The following is a 25,300-nucleotide window of genomic DNA, read 5'->3' as shown; positions in this document are numbered from 1 at the left end:
GGGAATGGAAGACCAGCAGAAAGAGTAGTGCAAGGAAGGTAGTGCAGGGGTCCCCTGTGGTCATCCCCCTGCAAAACAGATATACTGCTTTGAGTGCTGTTGGGGGGATGACTCATCAGGGGAGGGCAGCAGCAGCCAAGTTCATGGCACCGTGGCTGGCTCTGTTGCACAGGAGGGCAGGAAAAAAAGTGGGAGAGCGATAGTAATAGGGGATTCAATTGTGAGGGGAATAGATAGGCGTTTCTGCAGCCGCAACCGAGACTCCAGGATGGTATGTTGCCTCCCTGGCGCAAGGGTCAAGGATGTCTTGGAGCGGGTGCAGGACATTCTAAAAAGGGAGGGAGAACAGCCAGTTGTCGTGGTGCACATTGGTACCAACGACATAGGTAAAAAAAGGGATGAGGTCCTACGAGACGAATTTAAGGAGCTAGGAGCTAAATTAAAAAGTAGGACCTCAAAAGTAGTAATCTCGGGATTGCTACCAGTGCCACGTGCTAGTCAGAGTAGGAATCGCAGGATAGCGCAGATGAATACGTGGCTTGAGCAGTGGTGCAGCAGGGAGGGATTCAAATTCCTGGGGCATTGGAACCGGTTCTGGGGGAGGTGGGATCAGTACAAACCGGACGGTCTGCACCAGAAATAGCAGCGAACCCGGGGACTGGGAGAAATTTAGAACTCAGCAGAGGAGGACAAAGGGTTTGATTAGGGCAGGGAAAATGGAGTACGAGAAGAAGCTTGCAGGGAACATTAAGGCGGATTGCAAAAGTTTCTATAGATATGTAAAGAGAAAAAGGTTAGTAAAGACAAACGTAGGTCCCCTGCAGTCAGAATCAGGGGAAGACATAACGGGGAACAAAGAAATGTCAGACCAATTGAACAAGTACTTTGGTTCGGTATTCACTAAGGAGGACACAAACAACCTTTCGTTTATAAAAGGGGTCAGAGGGTCTAGTAAGGAGGAGGAACTGAGTGAAATCTTTATTAGTCGGGAAATTGTGTTGGGGAAATTGATGGGATTGAAGGCCGATAAATCCCCAGGGCCTGATGGACTGCATCCCAGAGTACTTAAGGAGGTGACCTTGGAATAGCCATTGACAGTCATTTTCCAACATTCCATTGACTCTGGATCAGTTCCTATCGAGTGGAAGGTAGCCAATGTAACCCCACTTTTTAAAAAAAGGAGGGAGAGAGAAAACAGGGAATTATAAACCGGTCAGCCTGACCTCAGTAGTGGGTAAAATGATGGAATCAATTATTAAGGATGTCATAGCAGCGCATTTGGAAAGAGGTGACATGATAGGTCCAAGTCAGCATGGATTTGTGAAAGGGAAATCATGCTTGACAAATCTTCTGGAATTTTTTGAGGATGTTTCCAGTAGGGTGGACAAGGGAGAGCCAGTTGATGTGGTATATTTGGACTTTCAGAAGGCTTTCGACAAGGTCCCACACAAGAGATTAATGTGCAAAGTTAAAGCACATGGGATTGGGGGTAGTGTGCTGACATGGATTGAGAATGGTTGTCAGACAGGAAGCAAAGAGTAGGAGTAAATGGGTACTTTTTAGAATGGCAGGGAGTGACTAGTGGGATACCTCAAGGTTCTGTGCTGGGGCCCCAGCTGTTTACATTGTACATTAATGATTTAGACGAGGAGATTAAATGTAGTATCTCCAAATTTGCGGATGACACTAAGTTGGGTGGCAGTGTGAGCTGCGAGGAGGATGCTATGAGGCTGCAGAGTGACTTGGATAGGTTAGGTGAGTGGGCAAATGCATGGCAGATGAAGTATAATGTGGATAAATGTGAGGTTATCCACTTTGGTGGTAAAAACAGAGAGACAGACTATTATCTGAATGGTGACAGATTAGGAAAAGGGGAGGTGCAACGAGACCTGGGTGTCATGATACATCAGTCATTGAAGGTTGGCATGCAGGTACAGCAGGCGGTTAAGAAAGCAAATGGTATGTTGGCCTTCATAGCGAGGGGATTTGAGTACAGGGGCAGGGAGGTGTTGCTACAGTTGTACAGGTCCTTGGTGAGGCCACATCTGGAGTATTGTGTACAGTTTTGGTCTCCTAACTTGAGGAAGGACATTCTTGCTATTGAGGGAGTGCAGCGAAGATTCACCAGACTGATTCCCGGGATGGTGGGACTGACCTATCAAGAAAAACTGGATCAACTGGGCTTGTATTCACTGGAGTTCAGAAGAATGAGAGGGGACCTCATAGAAACGTTTAAAATTCTGACGGGTTTAGACAGGTTAGATGCAGGAAGAATGTTCCCAATGTTGGGGAAGTCCAGAACCAGGGGTCACAGTCTAAGGATAAGGGGTAAGCCATTTAGGACCGAGATGAGGAGAAACTTCTTCACCCAGAGAGTGGTGAACCTGTGAAATTCTCTACCACAGAAAGTAGTTGAGGCCAATTCACCAAATATATTCAAAAGGGAGTTAGATGAAGTCCTTACTACTAGGGGGATCAAGGGGTATGGCGAGAAAGCAGGAAGGAGGTACTGAATTTGCATGTTCAGCCATGAACTCATTGAATGGAGGTGCAGGCTAGAAGGGATGAATGGCCTACTCCTGCACCTATTTTCTATGTTTCTATGTTTCTAGGCCGAGAGTCTCTTCCTTGGATCTAGCTGAAAAGTAATGGATCAGCTGTGCTTCTCCAGGCAGATTGTCGCAGACCTCTGCAGCCTCCTGCAACAGGACTTGCTGCCTGCTGGACCAGGTGCCATGTTCTCCCAGTGGCTCTCAAAGTCATCACGGCCCCTTGCTTCTTTGCCACTGGCTCCTCCCAGTCTGTTAGAGGGGACATCACCCACATCTCCCAGTCTGCAGTACAAAGCTGCATTCAGCAGGTGACTGACGCTCTCTTCACAAGGGCTGATCAGTACATCACCTTCCCCATTGACCTCAACAGTCAACATCAGAAAGCTCAGGGATTTGTAGCAGTGGTTCACTTCCCTCATGCCCAGGCATCATTGACTGCACAGATGTTGTCATCAGGACACCATAACATCCGCCAGCAACATTTGCCAATACAAAAGCCTGCCGCTCCATCAATGTGCAGCTAGTGGTTGATCACACAAAAAGCATTATGTAAGTGTCTGCAAGATACCCAAGCAGCTGCCATGATACATTAACCTGAGGCAGTCTACCATCGCCACAGTTTTTAACCTTCCCAGCAATGTGACAGGATGGCTGTTGAGGGACAAGGAATACCCCGACAGGTGTGACTCGTGACACACCTCTGCAACCTCACCATGCTAATTAGTACTAAAAATTACTAATGATGTTCCTACAACTGACAATTTGCCTGTTCAAGTAGGCTCCTACCTCTTTCAGGAGAGAGTGTTGGCTGCCCATTCACAGGTAGATCTGAATTTCAAAATTTGCAGATGATACTAAAAACTTTGCCATATAGTGAACAGTGAGGAGGATAGTGATAGACTTCGAGGACATAGACAGGCTGGTGGAATGGGCGGACATGTGGCAGATGAAATTTAATGCAGAAAAGTGCAAAATGATAAATTTTGGTGGAAAGAACGAGGAGAGGCAATATAAACTAAAGGGTATAATTCTAAAGTGGGTGCATGAACAGAGAAACCTGGGGGTATGTGTGAACAAATTGTTAAAGGTGGCAGGGCAGGTTGAGGAAGTGGTTAAAAAAGCTTACAGGATCTTGGGCTTCATAAATAAAAACAAGAAAGTTATGGTGAACCTTTATAAACCACTGGTTCTGCCTCAACTGGAATATTGTGTCCAATTCTGAGCACTGCACTTTACGAAGGTTGTGAAGGCCTTGGAGAGGGTGCAGAAAAGATTTACAACAATGGCTCCAGGGATGAGGGACTTCAGTTACGTGGATAGACTGGAGAAGCTGGGGTTGTTCTCCTTAGAGCAGAGAAGTTGAAAGGAGATTTGATAGACTTGTTCAAAATCATGAGGGGTCTAGACAGAGTAGATCAAGAGAAACCGTTCCTATTGGCGAAAGGGTCGTGAACCAGAGGTCACAGATTTAAGGTGATTGGCAGAAGATCCAAAGGTGACATGAGGAAAAATCTTTTTACATAGCGAGTAGTTAGGATCTGGAATGCACTGCTTGAAAGGGTGGTGGAGGCAGATTCACTTATAGCTTTCAAAAGGTAATTGGATAAGTATTTGAAGGAAAAAAAATGCAGGGCTGCAGGGAAAGGGTGGGAGAGTAGGACTCGCTATCAGAGAGCCGGCATGGGCTCAATGGGCCAAATGGCCGCCTTCTGTGCTGTAACCATTCTATGATGTGTTCCATTCGTAGCACCAATGGAACAAATCTAGCAGTCTTTCAGGCCTGAAGCCTGTTCCTGAAAGATATTGCACAAGTCCTGGGTTTGAATGTAACCAAACTGTAGAGAAGAAAATCTCCCCTTTCAGCTGGTTATAATAGTTTTACTTGAAATATTTCAACAGTTTTAACCTGGACATTCAGGACAAATAGCAGGGCTATGGGGAAAAGGGTGGGAAGTGAGACTAATCGGATAGCCCTTTCTTCAGTGCTGTAAGAGTCTATGCTCAGAATTTGATGGAAATTAACAGTCTCAGTGAAACTACAAGTATGTCTGGTGCAAAAATTTGGAAAAATTCACACCTGGTGTAGTCGGGGATACTTCTCTGAGGTTTTCTGAGGCGGGGTAGCTCTGTTAATAAAGGATGATATCAGTGCAGAAGTGAGAAACGATAATGGCTCAGAAGATCAAGATGTTGAAATCAGTTTGGGTGGAGATAAGGAGTAATAAGGGGAAAAAGTCACTGGTGGGCTTGATTTAAATGGAGAAAAATTGCAAAGTGCTGAAGTGCAGAGAAACCTGGGGTCCTTGTGCATGAAACACAAAAAGTTAGTATGCAGGTACAGCAAGTAATCAGGAAGGCAAATGGAATGTTGGCCTTGATTGCAAGGGGGATAGAGTATAAAAGCAGAGCAGATCTGCTACAACTGTAAAGGGTATTGGTGAGGCCACACCTGGAGTATGGCGTACAGTTTTGGTCTCCGTATTTAAGGAAGGATATACTTGCATTAGAGGCTGTTCAGAGAAGGTTCACTGGTTGATTCCGGAGATGAGGGGGTTGATTTATAAGGATAAGTTGAGTAGTTTGGGTCTATATACATTGGAGTTCAGATGAATGAGAGGTGATCTTACTGAAACTTATAAGATAATGAGGGGGCTCAACAAGGTGGATCCAGAGAGGATATTTCCACTCATAGTGGAAACCAAAACTGGGGGACATAGGGCCCAAGTTTCCACAAGAAAAAAAACGGGCGCCCCTCTGAGCTGGGCGCCAGTTTTTCGCGCCTAAAACGGCGCCTAAAAGAATCCTCGGTATTCTTCACCTACTTACAGGTCCTCTGGCCCTCGGCGCAGTCAGCACGAGCTGTGGGGGGGGGGCGGAGCCAGGTCCCGGCGCTGAAAACAGTGCCGGGACCTCTGCACATGCGCGCTACAGTCGGCACGCAAGTGCAGTAGCTCCAGGCGCCGAACTGTGTGGGAGGGGCCCGAAGCACGCAGCCCCTAGCCCTGGCCCAATGGCCTCACTGGGGCTGCGTCAATGAGGCTCCTCCCACGGCCAGCTCCTGCTCCCCGCCCGACCAGACCCGACACTCGCTCCCCCGCACCCCCCACCCCGCCGACCAGACCCGACCCGACACCCGCTCCGACCCGACACCCGCTCCCCCCTCCCAGCCCCGACCCGACACCCAACACCCGCTCCCCCCCCCACCGCCCCGACCCGAGACCCGCTTCCCCGCACCCCCCGCACCGACCCGACACCAGACACCCGCTCCCCCCCCCCCCCCGACCAGATACCCGCTCCTCCCGACCCGACACCCGCTCCCCCCGCCCCGACCCGACACCCGCTTCCCCCCCCCCCCGGACCCGACACCCGCTCACCCCGCGCCGACCCGAGACCCGAGACCCGCTCCCCCCCCCGCCCCGACCCCCGCTCCCCCCCCTGCCCCGACCCGACCCGAGACCCGACCCCCGCTCCCCCCCCGATCCGACCCGAGACCCGCTCCCCCCCCCCGCCGACTGACCCGACCCGCGCTCCTGTTCCCCGACCCGACGCCCCCCCCTCTCTCCCTCTCCCCCTCTCTCTCCCTCTCCCCCTCTCCCCTCCCCTCCCCTCCCTCCCTTCCCCTCCCCTCCACTCCTCCCTCCCCTCCACTCCTCCCTCCCTCCCCTCCACTCCCTCCCCCTCCCCTCCACTCCCTCCCTTCCCCCTCTCCCTCTCCTCTCTCTCTCTCTCCCTTCCCTCCCTCCCTCCCCCCTCTCTCCCTCCCTCCCCCCCTCTCTCCCTCCCCCCCTCTCTCCCTCCCCCCCTCTCTCCCTCCCTACCCCCCCTTTCTCTCTCTCTCTCACTCTCTCTCTCTCCCCCACCTCTCTCTCTCTCCCCTCCCTCTCTCTCTCCCCCCCCCCTCTCTCTCTATCTCTCTCTCCCTCCCTCCCTCTCTCTCTCTCTCTCCCCCCCTCCTGCTCAGCGGCACGAACGGCTGCAGAATTCTCCCTGGCTGAAGCACTTTCACACAGGTAGGAAGATGGTTTATTTAATCTTTTCTTGGCTTATAAATGTTTATTCAGGTTGGATTTATTTGTATAATATTTGTAGAAGTATAAATAAGGATTTATTGTCGAATTTAATGAGTTCCCTTCCCCCCCTCCCCCCCACCTCATTCTGGACGCCTAACTTGTAACCTGCGCCTGATTTTTTAATGTGTAGAACAGGTTTTTTCAGTTCTACAAAAATCTTCACTGGCTCCATTACATAGAAACATAGAAAATAGGTGCAGGAGCAGGCCATTCAGCCCTTCTAGCCTGCACTGCTACTTTAGTTTGGAGTACATTTTCACTGTGGAAACTTTCAAATCAGGTGTCAGTGGCCGGACACGCCCCCTTTTGAAGAAAAAATTCTGTTCTAAACTAGAACTGTTCTACCTGACTAGAACTGCAGAAAAAAAAATGTGGAGAATTGCGATTTCTAAAATAGTCTGTTCTCCACCAGTTGCTCCTAAAAATCAGGCGCGAATCATGTGGAAACTTGGGCCCAATGTCTCAAAATAAGGGGCCTCCCATTTAAAACTGAGATGAGGAGAAATTTCTTCTCTCAGAGGGTTGTAAATCTGTGGAAATCTCTGCCCCAGACTGCTGTGGAGGCTGGGTCATTGAATATATTTAAGGCGGAGATAGACAGATTTTTGAGTGATATGGGAGGAAAGGGTTATGGGGAGCGGGCAGGGAAGTGGAGCTGAGTCCATGATCAGATCAGCCATGATCTTATTGAATGGTGGAACAGGTTCGAGGGGCCGTATGGCCTACTCCTGCTGCTATTTCTTATGTTCTTATTAGTCTATAGGCCCCCTAACAGCTAGAAATAATGGGGGCTTGTAAAAAAGGAACAGCAATAATCATGGGCGATGTTAACCTTCATATTGATTGGACAAAGCAAATTGGCCAGGGTAGCCTTGAGGAAGAGTTCCATAGAGTGTATCTGGAATAGTTTCCTTGAACAGTATGTTGCGGAGCCAACCAGGGAGCAGGCTTTCTTAGATCTGGTACTATGTAATGAGACAGCATTAATAATTGATCTTCCAGTAAAGGATCCTCTAGGAATCAGTAAACATAACATAGTTTAATTTCAAATTCAGTTAGAAGGTGAGAAAGTTGGATCTTAAACCAGTGTCCTAAACTTAAATAAAGGACACTACAAAGGTATGAAGGCAGAGTTGGCTAAAGTGGACTGCGAAAATAGATTAAAGTATGGGATAATTGATGAGCAGTGGCAGATATTTAAGGAGATATTTCATAACTCGCAAAAATATATTCCAATGAGAGGGAAAGACTAAGAGAAGAGATAACCATCCGTGGATAACTAAGGAAATAAGGGATAGTATCAAATTGAAAACAAGGGCATACAATATAGCCAAGACTAGTGGGAGGATAGAGGATTGGGAAACTTTTAAAAGCCAGCAAAGAACGACTGAAAAAATAATAGAGAGGGAAGATAGATTATGAAAGTAAACTAGCACGTCATATAAAAACAATTAGGAAGAGTTTCTACAGGTACATAAAAAGGAAAAGAGTAGCTAAAGTAAATGTCGGTCCCCTAGAGGATGAGACTGGGGAATTAATAGTGGGAAACAGGGAAATGGCAGAGACCTTGAACAAATATTTTGTATTAGTCTTCAAGGTAGAAGACACAAAAACCATCCCAATAGTGGATAATCAAGGGACTATAGGGAGGCAGGAACTTAATACAATTACTATCAATAAAGAAGTAGTACTAGGTAAAATAATGGGACTAAAGGTGGACAAGTCTCCTGGACATGATGGCTTACATCTTAGGATCTTAAAAAGAAGTGGCTACAGAGATAGTGGATGCATTGGTTGTAATCTACCAACATTCCCTGGAATCTGGGGAGGTTATAGCGATTGGAAAACCACAAATGTAACGCCCCTTTTTAAAAAAGGAGGCAGACAGAAAGCAGGAAACTATAGATCAATTAGCCTAACATTGTTGCTGGGAAAATGCTAGAGTCCATTATTAAGGAAGCAGTAGCAGGACATTTCGAAAAGCATATTTCAATCAAACAGAGCCAGCATGGTTTTATGAAAGGGAAATTATGTTTGACAAATTTGCTGGAGATATTTGAGGATGTGATGAGCAAGGTGGATAAGGGGGAATCACTGGATGTAGTGTATTTGGATTTACAGTAGGCATTCGATAAGGTGTCACATAAAAGGTTACTGCTCAAGATAAAAGTTCACGGGGTTGGGGGTAATATATTAGTATGGATGGAGGATTGGCTAACTAACAGAAAACAGAAAGTCGGGATAAATGGGTCATTTTACGGTTGGCAAACAGTAACTAATGTGGGGTGCCGCAGGGATCGGTGCTGGGGCCTCAACTATTTACAATCTATATTAATGACTTGGATGAAGGGACCGAGTGTAATGTAGCCAAGTTTGCTGATGATACAAAGATGGGTGGGAAAGCAAATTGTAAGGAGGACACAAAAAATCTGCAAAGGGATATAGGCAGGCTAAGTGAGTGGGTGAAAATTTGGCAGCTGGAGGATAATATGGGAAAATGTGAGGTTATTCATTTTGGCAGAAAAAATAGAAAAGCAAATTATAATTTAAATGGAGAAAAATTGCTACATGCTTCAGTATAGAGGGACCTGGGGGGGTCCTTGCGAATGAAACACATAAAGTTAGTATGCAGGTATAGCAAGTAATCAGGAAGGCAAATGGACTGTTGACCTTTATTGCAAGGGGGCAGGGTAGTGGAGCCGAGTCCATGATGAGATCAGCCATGATCTTTATTCAGGCTCGAGGGGCCAAATGGCTTACTCCTGCTTCTATTTCTTACGTTCTTATGTTGTAGCTAGTGCAAAATGGGCGTGGGGGAGAGCTTTACTCTGTACATGGTGTGCACAACCTGACCTAGGAGCGTGGGTGGCCATAATTGAAAATGTGATGATCGCCTAAATTTCTCAAACAAAAATAGAAAATGCTAGAAAAGCACACCAGGTCTGTTAGTATGCGTAAAGGGGAAAGGCAAGCAATCTATATTTTCGCTTTATAGATGCAGATGAATCTGTTCCAGCATTTGCAGTTTTTTTCTTTTGTTAACGTTCCTCAGCTTGATCCTCATAATAAAGATAACATGCATTATAGCACATCTGGCTTCAACTGTCATGTACACATGAATGCTTGGATACCGAAGGTGCAAAATGAAACAGCTGTATGAATAAAGGCAGTGTCAGGATAAGGAGGAAGCAGCAGCTGTATGAAGGGAAGTTTAGAACATAAGAACATAAGAAATAGGAGCAGGAGTAGGCCATTTGGCCCCTTGAGCCTGCTCCACCATTCAATATCATGGCTGATCTGATGGACTCAGTTCCACTTCCCTGTCCGCTCCCCGTAACTCTTTATTGCCTTATCGCTCAAAAATCTGTCTATCTCCGCCTTAAATATATTTAATGACCCAGCCTCCACAGCTGTCTGAGATAGAGAACTCCATAGATTTACAACCCTCAGAGAAGAAATTCCTCCTCATCTCAGTTTTAAATGGGCGGCCCCTTCCCTAGTTTTAGTTTCCCCTATAACTGGAAATATCCTCTCTGCATCCACCTTGTCGAGCCCCTCATTATCTTATAAGTTTCAATAAGATCACCTCTCATTCTTCTGAATGCCATTGTGTATAGGCCCAACCTGCTCAACCTAATCTCAAAAGTCAAACCCCTCATCTCCAGAATCAACCTAGTGTAACTTCTCTGTACAGCCTCCAATGCAAGTATATCCTTCCTTAAATACGGAGACCAAAACACACAGTGCTCGAGGTGTGGCCTCACTAATAACCTGTACAGTTGTAGCAGGACTTCTCTGCTTTTATACTCTATCCCCCTTGCAATAAAGGCCAACATTACATTTGCCTTCCTGATTACTTGTTGTACCTGCATACTAACTTTTTGTATTTCATGCACAAGGACCCCCAGGTCTCTCTGTACTGCAGCACTTTGCAATTTTTCTCCATTTAAATTATAATTTGCTTTTCTATTATTTCTGCCAAAGTGGATAACCTCATATTTTCCCACATTATACTCCATCTGCTTTATTTTTGCCCACTAACTTAGCCTGTCTATCTCCCTTTGCAGATTTCAGAATTCAGAAAATGAACATAGGTAGAAGATGGAGACTATCTGTGGTTTACTGATAACTGGTAAGATCAGGATTTAGATTTGTAATTGCCCATACAAATTACTGATCTTGTGCTTCTGCCAGTGAAAATACTGACCTGATGTCCAAAAGTGCCATTCCCTATGTGCTGGGGCAAGACTAATAAAGGGAAGGAAATCAGTTCAATATGGGAGATAAAGGTAAAGGTGGAATAAAAGCAACTCACAACGTCCTCCCTCACCTGCAACCTCTACCACTGAGGGACAAGAGCAGCAATGTCATGACAACACCTTCACCTCCAAGATCTCCTCCAAGTCATACATTATCCTGATTAGGAAGTGAATATCCATTCATTTATTGTCGCTGGATCAAGAACAACAACAACTTATGTTTACATAGCACATCCCAAGGCACTTCACAGGAGTATTACGAGTTTAAATATTTGACACTGAGCCGAATAAAGAGAAATTAGGGCAGGTGACCAAAAACTTGGTCAAAGAAGTAGGTTTTAAGGAGCGTCTTGAAGGAGGAAAGAGATGTAGAAGGGCAGAGAGGTTTAGGCAGGGAGTTCCAGAGCTTAAGGCCCAGGCAACTGAAGGCATGGGCCATCAATGGTTGAGCAATTATAATCAGGGATGCTCAAGAGGGCAGAATTAGAGAAGCGTAGATATCTCGGTGGGTTGTGGAGTGAGGCCATGGAGGGATTTGAAAACAAGGATGAGAATTTTGAAATCGAGGCATTGCTTAACCGGGAGCCAATGCAAGTCAGAGCAAAGGGCGATGGGTGAGCGGGACTTGGTGTGAGCTAGGACTCGGGCAGCTGAGTTTTGGATCACCTCTAGTTTATGTAGAGTAGAATGTACAAGGCCAGCCAGAAGTACATTGGAATAGTCAAGTCGAGAAGTAACAAAGGCATTGATGAGGGCTTCAGCAGTAGATGAGCTGAGGCAAGGGTGGAGATGGGCGATGTTATGGAGGTGGAAATTGATGGTCTTAGTTATGCTGCGTATATGTGGTCAAAAATTCATTTCAGGGTCAAATATGACATCAAGGTTGCGAACAGTCTGGTTCAGCCTCAGACAGGAGTTGGGGAGAGGGACGGAGTCAGTGGCTAGGGAATGGAGTTTGTAGCGGGGACCGAAACAATGGCTTCGGTCTTCCCAGTCTGACAATTTGGAGACCGTGGATGGGTCGAGAGAAGTGTTAGAGAGGGAGAGCTGGGTGTTATCAGCGTACATGTGGAAACTGATGCTGTGTTTTCCGATGATGTTGCCAAGGGGCAACATGTAGATCAGTAATAGGAGGGGGCCAAGAATAGATCCTTGCGGGACACCAGAGGTAACAATGCAGGGGTGGGAAGAGAAGCTGTTGCAGGTGATTCTCTGACTGCGATTAGATAGATAAGAATGGAACCAGGCAAGTGCAGTCAGCTGGACAAGGGTGGTGAGGCTTTGAAGGATGGAGTGGTCGATTTTGTCATAGCCTGCAGACAAGTCAAGAACAGCATTATGGGAGCATCATCACCACAAGGACTACAGTGATTCAAGATGGTGTCCCACTGCTACATCTCAGGGCAGGTAGGGATGGCCAATGAATGCGGCCTTACCAGCATTGTCCACATCTCCAAAATTCATAAAATGAAAAGTAGATGGAACACAATTATTGGTTGCAAAATCTTTGTACTCTGGTCCAAGGTCCTTGCTTTGTATTTACCAAGAGTAATAAAAATAGTTTTTTTCAAATGGGATGTAGAACAGTTTACAGTGCAGTTGTAGTATATACAAGCACTCTAATAATTATTCCACGAGGTAAGGGTATAGTATTTGAACTGTAGTGATCTTAGTCCTTTATTGCAACTCCTAGAGTGAGTACACCAAGAGGTGAGCTCCCTTTTATACTTGGTTACCTGCAGTGTACAGGTGACCCTTGGGTTGCCAGCAGTAGCACCCTCTGATGGTACAGGTATGGTGTATACAGGGTGAAGGTACATTCAGTGGTCGGGTGTTACAGTACATACATTCACATACATACATACATAACAACACTCCCCCCTAAGTCTTTCCCAAGTCCTTATTGCCTTGACATGGGGAGGTGATGTGCAGTGGAATGTGGGGGGTTGTGGTGAGGATTGAGTGGGTGTGTTCGTGGCTGCACACATCTATTTTCCCTCCCCCACACATAAACCATGTGGGTATGTCACTGTTGGAGGATTCCGCAGTGGTGGAGCAAGTACATGTTGATTTGGGTGAGGTACATACATTGTTGATTGGGTGGGTGAGGGCGTTTCGTGGTGAGCCGAGCCACAGGGTGGTGTGGCCTCCTTGTCCTCCACTGGGGGCTGTAGGGTCGCCCTGCTGCCATTCAAGGTAGTGGAAATCTGGTCATCCCAGGTCCCGCCGGGAAAGCTGGAGGGTACTGGCCTCTTGCTCTTGGTGCTGTCCCTGGTGGCTGGGGGGGGGGGGTACGGCCGATCTGGGGAAGGTTTCCAGTCGCGGTGGTTGTGCTGTCCATTGACCGCTGTCCCTGCAGTGGGTATGCTCCCACTGGGTGTGTGTGAACCCTTCCTGGGGAATCACATTGGTCCTGGAAGCACAGGCTACATGATCAGGTAGCCCGCTGGACCTGGGTGTTTCCCACAGGGGTGTTACCTTTGGCATTGTCAGTATACATGTAGGATCTGGTATCATTTCTCATTGTATCATTAGCATTCATGATACATTGGCTCCGACCGCAACTAGCCGACTCGACCTTGTTATATCTCTTTACACTTTCACATTTGTCACTTGCAGCGCTTTCTTGTGCACTATTAGTATCTCTGTACAAGGTTACATTTGGATACCTGCCTTTGTTAGTTACATTTGTCACGTTAGCATTACTGGCATCACTATTCAACAGTACAAACTTGTCACTTACATCACTTTTTGAAGTATTTGTTACATTTCTCCAATTAGCATTGCCAGCATCACCATTCAACAGTACATTTATATACCTGCATTCATTAATTATACTTTTATCCTTAATATCACCGGCATCGCTGTGCCAAGAGTGGAACTGTCCCTTTAATGGTTTTGGGTTGCCGGTCTCCTTTAAGAGGGTCTTGCAATCTTTACCGCAATCCGGTTCGCCGCTCGGCAACACGTGTTGCTCCCTCAATGCTGCTCCTCGTGGTCTGGCCGCGGCCATCTTGATTCCAGGTGCTTCACCTCGTGGTGCAGGCGCCATCTTCTTTCTCTCCACGAGGTAGGCTGCGGTTATCCTTTTCTCCCCAGGTTCTGCCACGGACGCCGGGAATCAACCTTCTGCGCCAATCGGAGTCCTGCCACTGGAGCCCGGAAGGTGAGGTCTGGTCATTCAGGTTGGATCATCTTGCCATTGAGTTGTGCAGTCTGTGTCACCACCACGCAGTCAAACTGGACGGTAGGATTTTCAGGTGCTGTAATGGATCCAAGTTTGGGGCCAGGTAGGATGTCAATTGCCTGGGTCTGGAGGCCTTCGTTGCTCCAACAGATTTGGATTTGCTTCATCCATCTTCTTCCCAGCAGCGTTGGACCATCACCGGCAACGATCCACAAGGGGAGCTTGTGCATCGCGCCACCATGGGAACACCTGGACATCCACGCTGCCAACAATTGGGATGGTGCTTTTTGTGTAGCTGAGCAGCTTCGCCTGGATTGGGGACATTTTGGGTCATTCGGCGGGATTGTCCCAGAGTTTCTCAAAGGCCATCTGATTCATCAGCGACTGGCTTGCCCCGTGTCGATCTCCATCGAGACTGGAACACCGTTGATTTCTACTTCCATTTTCCACAGGGAACTCTCGGTGGAGCAGGTATACATTCCGTACACCTCTTCCAGGGACTGAGCCGCTTCGTCTTCATCAGCGCTGGAGCCCGGGTGATCGGCCAACTCATCAGCGACTCGGTGAGTGAAACTTCTTCTACACCTTCGCTGAAGGTGACCTTTAGTGTTCCAGCATTAGCAGGTATAGTCTTTGTATCGGCACTGGTGGGCCCTCTGGTTTTCTCCACAGTGCCAGCATGGAGCTAGCCAGTTGGCCCCATATGGTGGATTCAGGGTTGCGAGACTTGGGGCAGCAGTCTTGCCTCTGAAAGGCGCCATTCGGTTCAATGTACTCGTTGGGTTAGAATCCTGGGGGTGAGTCATCATCCTTTTGGAGTTTCAGACCGAAATCATGAATGCCTGGCTCACTTTGATTGCCTTCTGCAGGGTGACTGTAGTGTCCGCAGAGAGCAGTTTATGGAGGAGGCCCTTGTGTCCCATTCCAAAAATGAAGATGTCCCTTGGTGCTTCAGTGAGGTGGTCGCCAAAATCACACGGTGCAGCCAATCTTCTCAGTATATTTAGCAATTTCTTGGGCCACCGGTGGATGTCGAACCTTTGTCTGGCTGTGAGGATGCTCTCTTTAGGTTTGAGTTGTTCTTGTATTAAAGTTACGAGCTCCGCATAGGTCTTGGTTGATGTCTTCGCTGGGGCTAGCAGGTCCCTGATGAGGCCGTGGACATTGGACCCACAACTACTGAGCAGGATGGCTCGCCGCTTGTCTGCCAGAGAGGTCGGTGAGTTCCCGGCCAGGTCGCTCGCGATGAAAAAGTGTTCTAGCCTTTCCACGAAGGCATCCCAATCTTTCCCATCAGCGAATTATTAGAAGTTGCTTAGGTTAGACATATTGTGCGTGGAAATTCATAACCTCGTCGCCAGTTGTTGTATATGCAAGCACTCTAATAACGACTCCATGAGGTAAGGGTATAGTACTTGAACTTTAGTGACCTTAGTCCTTTATTGCAGCTCCTAGAGTAAGTACACCAAGAAGTGAGCTCCCTTTTATACTTGGTTACCTGCAGTGTACAGGTGACCGTTAGGTCTCCAGCAGTAGCACCCTCTGGTGGTACAGGTATGATGTATACATGGTGAAGATACATTCAATGGTCTAGTGTTACAGTACATACATTAACATACATAAACAGAAACCGTGACCAGAATTTTATTCGGGAGACGCGTTGGTAGTGGGTGGCACGGACGCGGTCAGGAAACCCGGGAAAACAGGTTTCCCGCAGCCCCTGCCCAATTTAATGGTTTCCTGAGGCCTGCGAAACATTACCAGCCAGTGTTAAATTTGAAATGGTGTTTACATTTGAGGCATGTCAGCCTCATTACAATATTTAAATGACAGAACCGCCTCCTGGGAGCGGGTTGGCTGCCCGACCCTCCCCACCCCCATCTCAAAAACCTTTGTTAAAACCTGAAGTGAGCAGGTTGGAGGCAGGTTCTGGTCGGGATTCAAGTTGTTAACACTTTAACTTCACACCTGACCTTAACTCACCCATTTGTGGGGTTAAAATCCTTTGTTGTACCTTTGTTTAAAAAGGGATAGACTGAGTAATTCCAGGCTAGCTGTACCTTTGTTTAAAAAAGAATAGACTGAGTAATTCCAGGCTAGTAAGCCTAAGCTCGACGGTGGTAAAATTATTGGAAACATTTTTGAGGGACAGGATAAATCTTCATTTAGAAAGACACAGATTAATCAAGGACAGTGGCACGGATTTATTAAGGGAAGATCGTGTATGATTAACTTAATTGCATTTTTTGAGGAGGTAACAAGGAGGGTCGATGAGAATAGTGTGTTTGATATAGAAATATATGGATTTCATCAAGGTTTTTGATAAGGTCCCACATGGCAGACTGGTCCTGAAAGTAAAAGCCCATGGGATCCAGGGCAAAGTTGCAAGTTAGATCCAAAATTGGCTCAGTGGCAGGAAGCAAAGGGTGATGGTTGATGGGCATTTTAGTGACTGGAAGGATGTTTCCAGTGGGGCTCCGCAGACCTCATTACTTGATCCCAAGATTTTTGTGATATATATCAATGAAGACTTGAATGTAGGGGGTATGATTAAGAAGTTTGTAGATGATACTAAAATGAGCTGCGTGGTTGATAATGAAGAAGAAAGCTGTAGACTGCAGGAAGATATCAATGAACTGGTCAGGTGGGCAGAACAGTGGCAAATGGAATTCAATCCCAAGAAGTGTGAGGTCATGCATTTGGGGAGGGCTAACATGGCAGGGGAATACATATTAAATGGTAGGACACTGAGAAGTGTAGAGGAACAACGGGACCTTGGAGTGCAGGTCCACAGATCCCTGAAGGTAGCAGGCTAGGTAGATAAGAAGGCATACAGAATACTTGCCTTTATTAGCCGAGGCATAGAATACAAGAGCAGGGAGATTATGCTTGAACTTTATAAAACACTAGTTAGGCCACAGCTAGGGTACTATGTACAGTTCTGGTCACCACAGTACAGGGAAGATGTGACTGCACTAAAGAGGGTACAGGGGAGATTTATGAGGACGTTGCCTGGACTGTAGAATTTTAGCTATGAGGAAAGATTCTTTAGGCTGGGTTTTCTTTGGAACAAAAGAGGCTGAGGGGAGACCTCATTGAAGTATATAAAATTATGAGGGGCATAGATAGAGTGGATAGGAAGGGCCTATTCCCTTAGCAGAAGGGTCAATAACCAGGGGGTATAGATTTAAAGTAATTGGTAGGAGGTTTAGAGGGGATTTGAGGGGAAATTTCTTTGCCCAGAGGGTGGTGGGGGTCTGGAACTCACTGCCTGAAAGGGTGGTAAAGGCAGAAGCCCTCACCACATTTAAAAAGTGCTTGGATGTGCACTTGAAATGCCGTAACCTACAGGGCTATGGATGGCTGAAGTGGCCTCCTTCCGTACTGTAAATTTCTATGACTCTATGATTCTATGAACAGAGTGGGATGGAGCCAGCAGTGGGCTGGGACCACATTACGAATCTCGGCCATACCAAACCCGCCTCGGCAGGCGAAATCGCAGCCCGAATGAATGGCCACAACATAGGCAATTGAGAAATCAAAGATAAATAGCGGAAAAGCATTGAAGCAGGAGTGCATTAAAACCATGGGCTGCTGCTGATCACCATTTGCTGATTGCTGCCTTCTCCTCCTTCCCTTCCCTTCTCCTCCACTAACCCCTCCGCCCTCTTCTGGTCGATGACCCCCATCTTCTGGTCATCCCTTCTCTTCCAAGACCTACTCACTGGCAGTGGTCCAAATTCAAATAGTCTTGACCAGCAAGCTGCCTGGGATACCCAGCAGGCACCTGTAGCTCACCGGTTTGATGCATGAGGCCAGAGGCCCAATATCAGACGGGCCTCGGGCCTATCCATTCCAGTGCAAGGATCATTTCGGGACCTTTGAGTTTAATGAATGGTATTACAACCCTATTCAGCAAGTGATGGTTAACTTGATATAATTTGCTGAACATGAAAGATAATTCTAAGTTCCAACAATGCCTCAGGAAAAATTTGTACATGCAGGAGAACTGCGCCTGGGAATTTCTGCAGGCATTCTCTAATCTCCTGCTATAACTTTGGCTGAAATCTGGAGAAACAGCAGAAATGGCAATTTAGTCCAGGGTTTCCATCGCTATGCTATATTCCCTGGTGTGCAAAGCTTCATCATTCATATTAGGTACAGATGTTTTAGGCTGATACAAAACAACAAGATGCAGCCTTTGAAGCTGTTGTGCTCCTGCCATAAATGCTAGCAATTCCTGTGCTGATGCCCCGACCATAATATTGTGCAGGAGTAACACTGGACTAGAAATTTGGTTGAAATGTTCCTAAGGTGCTAATGTAGGGCAGACCTTAAATTTAGGGGCGGAAAAATTTTAGTGATGGGAACAGGAAAATTCAGTTTTTGTGCCCTGAGAAGGCGTGGAGCGCTAAGGAAAGCATTCCACATTTCCCTAAGGGTGCTAGGCTGGGGGTGCAACTGAATATCCCATGTTAAAGAGCCGGCTTCATAGTGACCTAAGAGAGGTCTCCCTGCAAAAAGAGAAATCGGAACAAAAAACACAAAAACATTACTCAGCCCAAATAAAGTTAAATCGCAAAATAACTCGCAATCATACTTACCTCATGCAGTCATTCCTTCCCTTAGCGCCCCGGGACAGCTCTGCATGCCAGCTTTCTCTGGTGGTGTCACTACGGGGCGCTACAGGAGCCACGCAAACCTAATTTTGCTTCCGTGTCAATACCGGGGGTGTTGCACATTGGTGCGACGCTCCCGGGCAACACTCCTCAGTGCCGGCGGTTCCAGCACACTAAATTTGCCGAGTGTGTGAATGTCGACACTCGGCTGCAACCCCTTTAGGGCCCATGTAGCGCCCATCCAGCCAAATTTCGCCCCCAATGAGTGTTATGTCTGTGACATTGTAGAGGGTGGACCCTGGCAAATATTAGCCAAGTGAACCGCATGCGGATGGCTTAACTGGTATGTATTGTCCTGAGACCAAGAATAAGCACTGGGGTAAAATGTGACTTTGCTACAGTGATAACAGAAATCTATGAGTGAAAGGGTGGTTATAGTCACTTACTTAGAATATAGCCAATCAGTGTCAGTTTGTCTTAGTGGTATTACCCTTGCCTCAGAAGTTTGTGGGTTCAAGGGCTATTCCATGCATTGTAGCACACAATCTAAACTGACAGTTCAATACACTTATCCCTCAACTAACATCACAAAAACAGATAAACTGGTCATTAACTTATTGTAATTTGTGGGATCTTGTGTGCAAATTGTCTGCCATGTTTGCCCACTAAACAATACTGACTGGATTTTAAAATTAATTAATCGGCTGCAAACTACTTTGGGCATCCTTAGGAAGTGAAAGGTGTCATTATAAAGTTGCAAGTTCTATCCTTCTTATTAAAACAATACCAAAGTCTAGCATAAGAACAAATGGAAAAGTTACAGTTATTCATATTTAGAAATCATTTAGTATTAAGATAAGTAACATTCATGCTTACCAAATGTCAAATGAGCACGATAGTTCGGTCTACCTTTCGTCTAGCTATTATACATTCACCAAGCAGCTCAAGGTCAGCCACAATATGCATTAACAATTCAGGATCTCTTTTTCAAATGAACCCAAATTCTCTTAATTTTTATCATAATTAACACATTTTTTTAAATGTTGATTTTAAAGTTTAAAAGCTATAAATTTCCAAACTAAAACTGAAGCATAGTAGATTATAAGAGCATAAATATTACTAGAGAAACTCAGAATGGGCTGATCTATACTTTGATTTTAAACAAAGTAGATGTTCATTCTGGACCTCGATTGTGCACTGTTATGACATGATGATTTATAGCACTATAAAAATAAATCCTAAAATGTTCTGCTCCCCAAAGTATGAATAGATATATTTAGGAATCATTTAATATTTTTAGGATAACTTTGCTCACTGGGAGAGTTTGAGAGGTGGAAAATTACAGTGTACATTTAAAAAAATGAAAAAGAAGCAACATTTTAATAACCTGAAAGCAAACTCGTGAGAGAATTCAGTCATGTGGAGAGACTGGAGAAGCTGGGATTGTTCTCCTTAGAGCAGAGAAGGTTAAGGGGAGATTTGTTAGAGGTGTTCAAAATTATAATATAGAGAAATAGGATTTTAATAGAAAAATAAGGAGAAATTGTTTCCACTGGCAGAAGGGTCGGTAACTAGAGGACACAGGTTTAAGATAATTGTCAAAAGAACCAAGGGGAAATGAGAAGATTTTTTTTTTTACGCAGCAAATTGTTATTTTTTGGAAGGCACTGCCTGAAAAGAAGGTGGAAGGCAGTTCAATAGTAACATTCAAAAGAGAATTATATGTATATTTGAAATGGAAAGATTTGCAATGCTCTGGGGAAAGAGCAGGGCAGTGGGACTAATTGGAGATTTCTACCAAAGAGTCGATACAGACATGATGGGCTGAACGGCCTCCTTCTGTGCTGTATCATTCTATGATTCTAGTGAATGCAACATATCAAAGTCTTACTAAGTTCTTGCAGCCTCTTTAAATGGACTGAATCCTCTTCAGCCATGTCCTGCTCAGGACAGAAGCAGAGTCGCGATTTCTCTAATGCAAACCAGCCTGCTCTCCAGTGTTCTAGATGATGCACATCCTTGTAGTAGAGCCGACCAATCAATTCATAATCTCTCTTAGACAGGACTTCTACTACTGCAGGAACAAAACACTATAAAACACAAGTCAATCAGGAACTTTAGAACTGTGGAGGACAACAGTAGCATTTCTGCAAAAAAAATCTGAAATGTTAATCTTAGACGATCACACACTATTTACCCCGCACTTCTAATTTAGCTGACTGGCCTCACACATTTACAGGATGAACTTTTCATATGTTGGAAGCAAAAGACAAAATGTGCATTTTAACAGTAATAGTGGCTGTCCCATAATCAAAATTGCATTCTGTATAGTTTTGTATGAAAAATTATCTTGATTTTTCTATATGTATATGTTCTTTTCAATGGCATTGCTTCTGCTGAGTGGATATCGGATTCACTGAGGCTTCCAACCTCGAACACCTGGTTAAAAAAAATACTTATCTTCCTTGCTGCTATCAGTGAAGCATGGCACGTTTCTTTTTTGGTCACAACCGGCTGTGCAAACATGTGTGTTGGGTACCAGTTGTGCTATTATGGGTCTCACATAATACACTTAAACTGCTTAATACTATCAGAACATTTTCAATTTAAGCCCGAAAAGTACTGTCGACAATATCACCAGACAAATACTTGAAGGGCCAGATTTTTGAGAAATTTGCAACTGGGTTTTCGCCGCGAAATGACCCTCCACAGCAGAAACCCTGTCGCAAACCTCGGCTCGTTGCTTGCGATGACGATGGGACTACCGCCGGGAAGAGGTGCGCCAATATGCAATGCCGTGGATTGCGTTACCATTGGACTTTTGTCACTCTCCCGACCCGTACGCCACGCCTAGAATACTGACAGGGTCAAAGCTGTCGGTGCAGCACTGCCAGTGGCAGTAAGTATGAAAACCTGCAAAAAAGGTAAGATAAAGCCTTTATTTTTACATTTTTTTCCAGCGATTTGATAGATAAGTGTCTTGTAAATGTTTTTTAAATGTTTTTGTGGAATTCTTTCCCCCCCCCCCCCACCCCCCCAAGACCTCTCTCACAGCGCTCCCGGTCCTGAACTAAATTTGGCGAAACTCGCGTTTTTGCGCCACGAATCCTCGTGCAACGCCCCCCCCCCCTTACCAAACGTTAAATCTGAAAAGTTTGGCCTAAAAATGGTAGTGCAGCGAAAATGGTAAGTTTCATGTATTGCCACCGTTTTTGCTGAAAAAACCCGAAAGTCGAAAATCTGGCCCCGAATGTGGTTATGTGACATTCCTGTGTTCCCCATTTTAATGCAGGCACTGATACGTGTATTATATTGGACAGAGGACTGTCATACAGATGCAATGTTTTTGCCCACTAATATGGCAAAAATTAATTGCCAGGCATTAGATGTTTAAATTAGCACAGCTAGTAAAACATGCTACTGAATCATTGATTCGGTGCAAGATGTGGGGGCCGGAATTCACCATCCCAAAGGGACGGCTACTGTGGGGTTTGGGCGGCCGCCGCACTCAGATGATTTTCCCTCCCCGAGCCATATTCAGCTTGGGGGGGAGGTTTGAATGGTGCTTACTTCCGCCGGAAACAGCGGGGTGAAGCCACTGTAAAGGTAACTTTCCAATGGTGAGCTCTGCAGCATTGGGACCACTGAAAAGCGGCAAGGACAGGGATTTTCAGCTGCAAAAAGTTAGGATTTTTCCCAGCAGTGCCCCCGTGAGGTATTTGACGCGGTGCTCGAACATGACACCGCTGGAGTGTTGCCTCGATCGGGGCCCTTTGTTCGGGAAATCATTTTTTATTAATTTTAGTGTTTTTATTTCAGATTCCAGTATCCCCTGTATTTATTTTTTCATTTAGTTTTATTAATTGTTTTGGCTCCATTCAAGCTGCTGAGTGTTGCTCAGAGGTTTACACATACTTTTGTACAACTTTCATGGCAGATGCAGTATAATGTGGATAAATGTGAGGTTATCCACTTTGGTGTCAAAAAACAGGAAGACAGAATATTATCTGAATGGTGACAGATTAGGAAAAGGTGAGGTGCAACGAGACCTGGGTGTCATGGTACATCAGTTATTGAAGTTTGGCAAGCAGGTACAGTAGGCGGTGAAGAAGGCAAATGGCATGTTGGCCTTCATAGCTAGAAGATTTGAGTACAGGAGCAGGGAGGTCTTACTGCAGTTGTACAGAGCCTTGGTGAGGCCACACCTGGAATATTGTGTTCAGTTTTGGTCCCCTAATCTGAGGAAGGACGTTCTTGCTATTGAGGGAGTACAGCGAAGGGTCACCAGATTGATTCCTGGGATGGCAGGACTAACATATAAGGAGAGACTGGATCAACTGGGTTTGTATCCACTGGAGTTTAGATGAGAGGGGATCTCATAGAAACATATAAATTTCTGACGGGGTTGGACAGGTTAGATGCAGGAAGAATGTTCCCGATGTTGGGGAAGTCCAGAACCAGGATCGCAGTCTAAGAATAAGGAGTAAGCCATTTAGGACCGACTTGAGGAGAAACTTCTTCACTCAGAGAGTGGTTAACCTGTGGAATTCTTTACCACAGAAACTTGTTGAGGCCAATTCGTTACATATATTCAAAAGGGAGTTAGATGTAGCCCTTACGGCCAAAGGTGACAAGGGATATGGGGAGAAAGCAGGAAAGTGGTACTGAGGTTGAATGATCAGCCATGATCTTATTGAATGGCGGTGCAGGCTCGAAGGGCCGAATGGCCTGCTCCTGCACCTTGTTTCAATGGCCCCAAGTTTCCACATGACTTGCTCCTGATTTTTAGGAGCAACTGGTGGAGAACGGAGTATCTTAGACATCGCAATTCTCCACATTGAAGTTTTCTGCAGTTCTAGTCAGTTAGAACAGTTTCACTTTTGAACAGAATTTTTTTTTCAAAAGGGGGCATGTCCGGCCACTGACGCCTGATTTGAAAGTTTCCGCAGTGAAAACGTACTCCAAACTAACTTAGAATGGAGCAAGTGAAGATTTTTGTAGGCCTGAAAAAACATTGTCTACACATTAAAAAATCAGGCACAGGTTACAAATTAGGCGTCCAGAACGAGGTGGGGGGGGGGAGGGAAGTCATTACATTCTACAATAAATCCTTAGTTATACTTATACAAATATTATACAAATAATTCCAACCTGAATATAAATTTATAAACAAAGAAAAGATTAAATAAACCATGTTCCTACCTGTGTGAAAGTGCTTCAGGCAGGGAGAAGGCTGCAGGAAGCCTCACAAGTTGAGGCAGCCGTTCCCGACGGCAGGGGGAGGGAAGGCAGTAAGGGCCCGACCGACGGCAGCAGCCGTTCCCGACGGCAGGGGGAGGGAAGGCAGTAAGGGCCCGATCGACGGCAGCAGCCGTTCCCGACGGCAGGGGGAGGGAGGCAGTAAGGGCCCGACCGACAGCAGCAGCCGTTCCCGACGGCAGGGGGAGGGAGCAGTAAGGGCCCGACCGACGGCAGCAGCCGTTCCCGACGGCAGGGGGAGGGAGCAGTAAGGGCCCGATCGACGGCAGCAGCCGTTCCCGACGGCAGGGGGAGGGAGGCAGTAACGGCCTGACTGACAGCAGCGGGGGGGAGGCAGGGAGGAGGCAGCCATTCCCGATGGCAGGGAGGGGCGAGGCAGCGGGGGGGAGGCAGTGAGAAGGCTACAGGAAGCCTCAGAAGTTGAGGCAGCCATTCCCGACGGCGGAGGTGGGGGGGGAAGGCCCCCCTGCCATCGGTCGGGCCCGTCGGGAAACGGCTGCCTCAACTTCTGAGGCTTCCTGCAGCCTTATCACTGCTGCAAGAAGCCTCAGTGCTGATCATGGAAGGGCAATTTGGTTTTATTAAAAAATGTTAAAAATTGAACAGCTATAAAGAACTACAAAAATGGCCGAGTGCCAATGTTTCCTTCACACTGCGCGTGTGCGAACGCTCCAACGCGCACGTGCAGGGTTGCCGGCACAAAAAAAACTCATTTAAATGGTACCCGCCTCCTCCTACTTACAAAATCGGCGCGAGTGGTAGGCTCCGCCCCCTGGGCGCCGCGCCAAGCTGACATCGAACTGCAAAGCGCTCAAGAATAGCGCGTTTTTTTTCAGGCACCGTTTTCAGCGCGAAAAACTGGCGCCCAGCTCGGAGGGGCGCCTGTTTTGCTGCGTGTGGAAACTTGGGGCCTATGTATCTATGTGTACAGTTTTTGTCTCCTAATCTGAGAAAGGACATTCTTGCTATTGAGGGAGTGCAGCCAAGGTTCACCAGACTGATTCCTGGGATGGCAGGACTGACATCTGAAGAAAGACTGGATTGACTAGCCTTACATTCACTGGAATTTAGAAGAATGAGAGGGGATCTCATAGAAACATATAAAATTCTGACGGGGTTGGACAGGTTAGATGCAGGAAGAATGTTCCCGATGTTGGGGAAGTCCAGAATCAGGATCACAGTCTAAGGATAAGGGGTAAGCCATTTAGGACCGAGATGAGGAGAAACTTCTTCACTCAGAGAATTGTGAACCTGTGGAATTCTCTACCACAGAAAGTTGTTGAGGCCAGTTCGTTAGATATATTCAAAAGGGAGTTAGATGTGGCCCTTACAGCTAAAGAGATCAAGGGGTATG

The 25,300-nt window shown here is 46.3% G+C and overlaps 1 protein-coding gene across 2 annotated transcripts in view; it reads right to left on the bottom strand.

Moving 5' to 3' along the window:
- The window catches only part of arap2 (ArfGAP with RhoGAP domain, ankyrin repeat and PH domain 2), a 598,549-nt gene that overhangs the window by 186,971 nt on the left and 386,278 nt on the right, over nt 1-25,300 (bottom strand). For both annotated transcript variants that reach the window (XM_070870551.1, XM_070870553.1), the window contains exon 18: nt 20,579-20,777. In XM_070870551.1, the coding sequence (XP_070726652.1) occupies nt 20,579-20,777 (199 nt within the window). The remainder of the gene's footprint in view (nt 1-20,578; nt 20,778-25,300) is intronic.

Source organism: Pristiophorus japonicus, chromosome 2, assembly GCF_044704955.1.
Source record: "Pristiophorus japonicus isolate sPriJap1 chromosome 2, sPriJap1.hap1, whole genome shotgun sequence".
Lineage (NCBI taxonomy): Eukaryota > Metazoa > Chordata > Chondrichthyes > Pristiophoridae > Pristiophorus > Pristiophorus japonicus.
The sequence above is the reverse complement of the archived record's forward strand: the minus strand, read 5'-3'. Positions and strand labels throughout refer to the sequence as shown.